We start from the raw sequence: 6,586 nt of genomic DNA on the forward strand, positions 1-6,586 counted from the left end.
GGATGAATTTGACACAATTCAACCAAACTGGGGACAAAGGAAGCAATTAAACCTAAATTAAATTACTTAAGCTTACCCTTTCGTTTTTCCTTGTGTTGTCTACTGTCCATGTACGTTCGTCCTGTCTTGCAATGATCATCCGTGTGGACGTGAGCAGAAGGCGAGGCAATTCTGGAAGACGTCATTGAAGAAGAAAATCTGGTCGAGGTGGAAGTAAAAGTCGAGCCTTAGAACGCTCGTTATGTTAGGAATGTAAATGCTAGTTTCCATTTTGACGTTCGGTTAAATATTTTATAAAACCGTTCGTTCTAGACTTTCCCGGTTTCCGTTTCGTGCATGTTTATTTCTGTATTAAAGGCGTTCGGCTTTGGAACCTCGTTTTATTAATGTAAAGACTGAAATGTTTACTGTTAATTGTAATTAATTCTAATTATGGTAATTACTGTATTTTGGGATGTTACAATGGTGGTTCAGAGGCTAGGCTCTAGGAGGTGGAGTTTGTGAGCAAGAGAGTAGAAATAATAACAGAGAAAGGGAAGTGTGTGTTGGGAAGAGAAAGTAGGCTGGCTACATCTTTTACTTTGACTGAGGGGTAAAAGGGGAATTTTCAAATCTGGGGAGGTACAGGAAGAAATAAATAAAGGTGCAGGAAGTAGTAGCATTGTTTCATTAAAGCACGTTAATATTATAACTAATATTTTTTCCAGCATTAAAACTATATATAGTTACTTCAACTAAAGGTCAATTTCAACTCAACCAAAGAAAAAAATAAATTGTACCATAGATGAGTTTACAGATACAATTAAATCTCAAAATCCTGCCTGTTTCATCGTCCACCAAGATACCAACCCAGCTAATAAAATGACAAGTTTTGTTGAATGTTGTCATAATAAAGTATAAAACAATGTAATTAAAAAAAGCTATCGTGAAAGAATCGAAAAATGCTCGTTCCAAAGGTAGGAGATGCGAAAAAGCCACTAACCGGGCCTAAAGTTGGAAATTACAACCTACCAATAAAAGCACATTATAAACTAAAATTACATATCAAATTTGAAATAATAAGTGATGAGACAACGTTGAATTGATTTCTTGATTCATCTTTTATCAGTCGCCACCAAATGTGCCAAGTCCACTAACAACTGTAAGAAATCTTCCATTGCCTTGAATCCATGCTACAAAAATTTCTCCATGTGTGCACTTCCTCTCCACAACAACTATAGTTACCTGTTCTTTTTTACTTTCTTATTACGCATGGCGCTGTCTGGAGTACGACTATCAAGCTTGCGTTTTATCCCTGCTTGTTTTGGTGCCCCACTCTCCTTGTGCAAATTTGCTTTAGCCTTTCTGGCAGCCACTGAAGGTCTCTTTGTCAGGCGTTGTTTTGGCTTTTCTCCACCTTGGGTTTTCTTGTGCACATCTGATTTGGTAGCACGTAGACCCTGATAAGATGCATTGGCTTTTCTGTTTGACCTGTTAACACTGCTCGAAGGAGACCGTGAAGCCACAGAAAATTTCTTTGAAGGAGTACCAGGAGCTTGTGTTGATGATGTGTTTGGCCTTTTAGAAAGGGTAGGAGCTTGTGTTGAGGATGGGTTTGACCTTTTAGATGGGGTGGCATCTGCTTTGGCATGAGAGAGTCTCAACTCTCGGTCTCGAAGCTTCAAGTTCCTTTTCTTAACAACAAATTTAGCAGCTTCCTGCATTTACAAGACAACTTTTAATAATTAATTGACATATGGGATTAAGACATGAAAGAAGTTTGAACATTCTTTATGCCACGTTTATTTTGAATGCAATAACACTACCTCTAATAACAACCTAACATGTCTAAATTCACAACCAATCAAACACCATTTTGAATACCAACACGACACTGTGACTTTATACAAGTAAATTTGAAGAATTAGCAGTATAAACCAAATGAAGTAACAGTTCATTTACAACATAGTAATCAACACAAGAAACCCTAAATGTTCATTCTGCACTTCGAAGGTCAGGAGTACTCGCCACAAGTATTGGACTACAACTATGCGATTTACAATTCATTGAATTTATGCAGAATACGTGCAGATTATTCGTTAGCCATATAATTAATTATGTCATATTATGCCACACTTCGTTGGTAAGCCAGAAGAAGGATCGGGGGATGAGTGCCTAGCTCTTCAGGGATGGGTGCAGAGGTGTGGAATAAGAGCACTTGATCTTGCAATAACACAGGCTCAAGGGCATCAGGGAGAAAGTACCAAAGTCAGCCCGGTCTTCATTTCAAATCTCAAGGGTTGAGAGCAGAAACAAATCGCCAGACCCTCCAGCTTCTTTCCTTCAATTTCAACATTAATCACTTGAAGCAAACCACCTCCGTTCCTACCATTTCACCTCCCCCCTTCCTCTTAGATAGTACATCTCCCAAAGCAAACAAAGGCTTTAAAAGGACTGGTGAGAAAAAAGATGTAAGCAAGTAATTTTTTTCAGCTCCGGATCAGCAGAACTAATGATTACAATGGTTTCAAACCCTTTCACTGCAGATCCATCCACAGCAATTGTGAAGTTTTATAAGTTTTGATAGAAACCCAACAATAAAACTGAATATCACAGGTATATTATTCAAGTATTATGCAGAATAAAAGTTATGGAGCTGAAAGCTCTATAATCACCAGTAAAACCCAGAGTGCTCTCACTCCTAACCAGAGGATGACTCTCCTCCTAACCAACTCACCACCTCCCTTCCGTATCCCCTTCACACTCTCTATTCTCTCTCCTATAACAGAATTCCCCTTTCCTGGATTCCTGACACGTCATTCCCCTCTCTAACTAACTTCCCTTTCTTTTCCTAACCCCATTTTCTTTCTTCTCACGTAAACCTTCCATATTTTGGGCCTTGCTCCCTCTATAATTGTTTCATGTTGATTAACAGGCCCATCCTTATTAGGAGTCCTATCAAGTTTCTTCATTGTAAGAAAATATCCTAACAGGACTCATAGGTCTGTTAATAACAATATCATAGGGTTTTTAACTTATGCAAGTGGGCGAGAGAATTAGTTGTTGATATTTGTTGGATTGTGGAGCTGAGAAGAGAACTAATACAAATTGCCTAAAAAATTGAAGGGAGGTTGACAGATCATGCTGTCATTTAAGAGAAGATCACGGGCTAAGGGCACTGAGAGGTTTCTGCAGAGCTATAATCTGGGGGATTTCCAAACACTGTGTTAGGAAGTTAAAAATATATGAGCGGAGGAATAAAGGAGGAATACCGAACGGTAGCCGGAAGGAAGGAGGGAATGACCGAACGGTAGCTGGAAGGAAGGTTGGAAGCAGAGGCCGAGCGGTAGCCAAAGGAAAGAGGGAAGTACCGAACGGTAGCTGGAAGGAAGAGGGAAGTAGATGCCAAGCGGTAACCAGAAGGGAGTAGGGAAGTACAGCCCAACAATATCTACACTAATACCGAATGGATCTCTTATTCACAGTAATAGAGTTGTCACTTTACAGAGAATGGGGTTGGGAGCATAACCTCCCTGGTTGAGAGCATAACCTCTCTCTACAAGCTAAACTTGACTTTACAAAATAATACTCGATAATCCTCTGCAAAGTTACAAGAGCTCTATTTATATCAGCTCTGACCCACTACCCCTTTAACAACCGACACCCCCACACCCTTAACTCCATATTCTATCATCCTATATCCTAACAGCAGCAGTATATGAACAATGGCCCGAGGCATAATGCAAAGCTCCTCAACAATATCAGAGTCTCTAAGTCTAACTAATACTAATCTCGTTGAAACAAGGTATTTTCTGAAAATGACATGTACCTATTAAACAAAAGACATGCTATAAAATATACAGCACCACCAACCCGTAACACACAAAGGTAGGTAAACAAACAATCGAAATAAGGCAATCTATAGCACAAAAAGTATCTACTTTTCAGAAATAGATAACAAGCAATTCCAAAAGAAATCATACAAAATAAAATAGTCTCTAGGGCCTTGTCAACCACAAATACCCCTATAATTTCACCAAAAGCAAGGTACACAAGAACATCAACTATAATATACTTGAACTAAATATGAAAAGAGCCTATAGTAAGAAAGTATATGCAAAATGCACTATTCAGACCCCTGAACACACCTTTGTTTTAAATAGCACATAAGCAATACCCTTTCCAACATTAAGATGAGCATCTCGAACAACTCTGACAGCTTCCACACTTGATTCCAGGTTGGATATACCACAAAATAACTGATAAAGTTCTTCATCCTATAGAAAAGGATCACATTATAGATTTATTACACAACAATGACACAATTCTATGGCCTCGAATATAAAATTATCTATTAGAAACACACCTTCACATCAAATGGGAGGTTGCCCACAAAAACAGTTCTCTTGTTGTCATAAAGAGGAACAATTTCTCCTTTATGTTTCTTGCGGGGTGGGCATGCCCTATCAACACGAATGTGATTTCCTTCAACCTACAGCCAGACGAATATACAATAATATTTAAAAAAAGTCAACTACTAACATTGTAACAAAAAGAAATACAAGGTAAACAGCATATTTGATCCAATCGACCTCAACTTTGAGAGCCAAGGGCATACCAGTGACATGTTGTGAGACAAAGAAGCCTGTGCCGATTGCTCGGTTTTGAAAACAATGTATGCATGTACACTGCAAAAAAAATACAATATTTGTCTATTAGAAACGGACAGAAAGCATTCTTTAAACAGAAAAGGCTTTTATTGTTATTAGACTCAGTACAAGTCACCTAAGACCACCAGAAGAAAACTATACCTATTTGCAAAATAAAATGTATGAAACGAGCTTTTATAGTCCTCCTTAGAATGAAATAAATAAATAAAAACAACCATAATGATTTCTCGAAACCAAAAACAAACTGGTTTTACCTTTCTAAAGAATCCATGGAATCATTTCAAAATAAATGTAATAAAAAATAACGGCATTCACTACAAACGATCAACAATTCAGAAAAATTACCTATCAGCGGCATCATTTATTTTCTTCGCAAGGATGGCTCCCTTTCTAGGTTTCTTAGTCTGGTTCACCACGAAAGAAGAACAAAACGCATGAAGTTATCATTCCAATAAAAAAACAACTAAAACCTCAACCGTACAAAACAAACTCACACAAAAGAAGAGGAAAACCTACATCTTGTATCGGAACAGAACGAATCCTCACAGACTCGACTTCACCAAACTTTTTAAACTCCTTCAACAGAATCTTCTTTTTCACCTTGAGAGGCAAATTCCCCACAAAGACAGTCCTCAAAAGTTTGTTCTCGTCATCAAAACCTTCCTTTGCAACCATCGTATCAGCTGGATCATCCAACGACTTCCTCTTGTTCCCAACAGTTTTATTCTCAATCCCTTCCTTTTGAACTTCCTCCATAAGCCCATATCTCTTCTCCTCCCACTCTCTTTCAACTTCGTCCCTTTTCCTCTTTCTTTTCCCAACTGCTTCTGCACCCAAATCAAGGCCTCCTTCTCTTCCTTCATCGGAACCGCGTTTCCTCTTCTTCTCCGATTTCTCCGAAACTTCGGTTACAGAAACTGGATCAAGGGCTGAGCTTTTCTCTTTGTTCTTCTTGCGCTTCTTCTCGTCGCCGGCATCGCGGTTCTCGGCGTTGCCGTTGTTAGGGATGTGAGCTTGGTTGGTTGTGTCGGAAAGTGGAACAGGTTTTCTTCGAAAGGGGTTTTCGTCGGAAAATAGAGAGGCAGCGGTTGCGGTGCCCTGTTCTGGTGCGTTGCCGAAGAGCTTGTTGAAAATGCTGGAAGGGGATGAAACGTTATCGGTTTGAGGGGTTTGTTGCGGGTCCTTAGGTTTCTTCTTGCCCATTGGTGAATTGGATTGGAAGAAATCAGAAATCGGTGAATTCTTCCAGGAAGAAGAGAGCTTTGTAAGAAACCCTAAAATAGGTTTAAGGTGGAGGAAGGAAGGGAAAGCAGGAAGTAGGAAACTTCAAATATATTTTTGCGCACACAAAAAAAACTTTGAAATCATAAATATTATAATCCCTATTTTCTAACCACGTCTCCATGATTATTAATTAATTAACTAGCATTTTAGTTTATTAAGTAAAGTATTTTTTTTCATTTTATATGATTATACTTATGCTAAATTAATATATATGCATATGATAATTTATAATAAAAAAATTTAAAGACATATAAATTATATTTTATATTTAGGAAATGATTTATATTATAATTTAGAATTTCTTTTTAAGAATCTTGAAAATGATGTAAGGGTAGTGGTGGATGATAAAAGGTTAGTACTGTAACGTGGTTTTCTATTAGAGAAAATTCATTTGTTTAGAAGACTATCTTTATACTTTCTTTTTATACTTTCTTTTTATACTTTCTTTTTAAGCTTTCCATTTATATTATTTTTATCATTTTAATCTCAATTTTCATTCTTTTAAAGATTAAAGATGTAAGATTCCTCTTCGTGAAAAGTTTTACATATTCATCCAATCAGAATTAAAAAAATCATAAATTCATTTTTTACCATTTTGAGCAGTTTTGAAGTTTGCATGAATTTGATATCCAAAAAATATATGTGATTTAAAT

At 37.4% G+C, this 6,586-nt stretch overlaps 1 protein-coding gene across 1 annotated transcript; it reads right to left on the reverse strand.

Moving 5' to 3' along the window:
- Positions 1–761: 761 nt before the first annotated feature.
- LOC148192178 (uncharacterized) lies at positions 762–5,987 on the reverse strand. Its single transcript, XM_088100885.1, has 6 exons — positions 5,166–5,987; positions 4,995–5,053; positions 4,598–4,667; positions 4,346–4,471; positions 4,128–4,256; positions 762–1,697 (listed from the first exon to the last, which is right to left on the reverse strand). Exons 1-6 carry the CDS (start codon positions 5,850–5,852, stop codon positions 1,221–1,223), a joined length of 1,548 nt encoding a protein of 515 aa, XP_087957011.1. The 5' UTR covers positions 5,853–5,987; the 3' UTR covers positions 762–1,220.
- Between the last annotated feature and the right edge of the window lie 599 nt (positions 5,988–6,586).

This window comes from Vigna umbellata, chromosome 10, assembly GCF_029865625.1.
Source record: "Vigna umbellata cultivar VRB3 chromosome 10, Vumbellata_1.0, whole genome shotgun sequence".
In the NCBI taxonomy this organism is placed as follows: Eukaryota; Viridiplantae; Streptophyta; class Magnoliopsida; order Fabales; family Fabaceae; genus Vigna; species Vigna umbellata.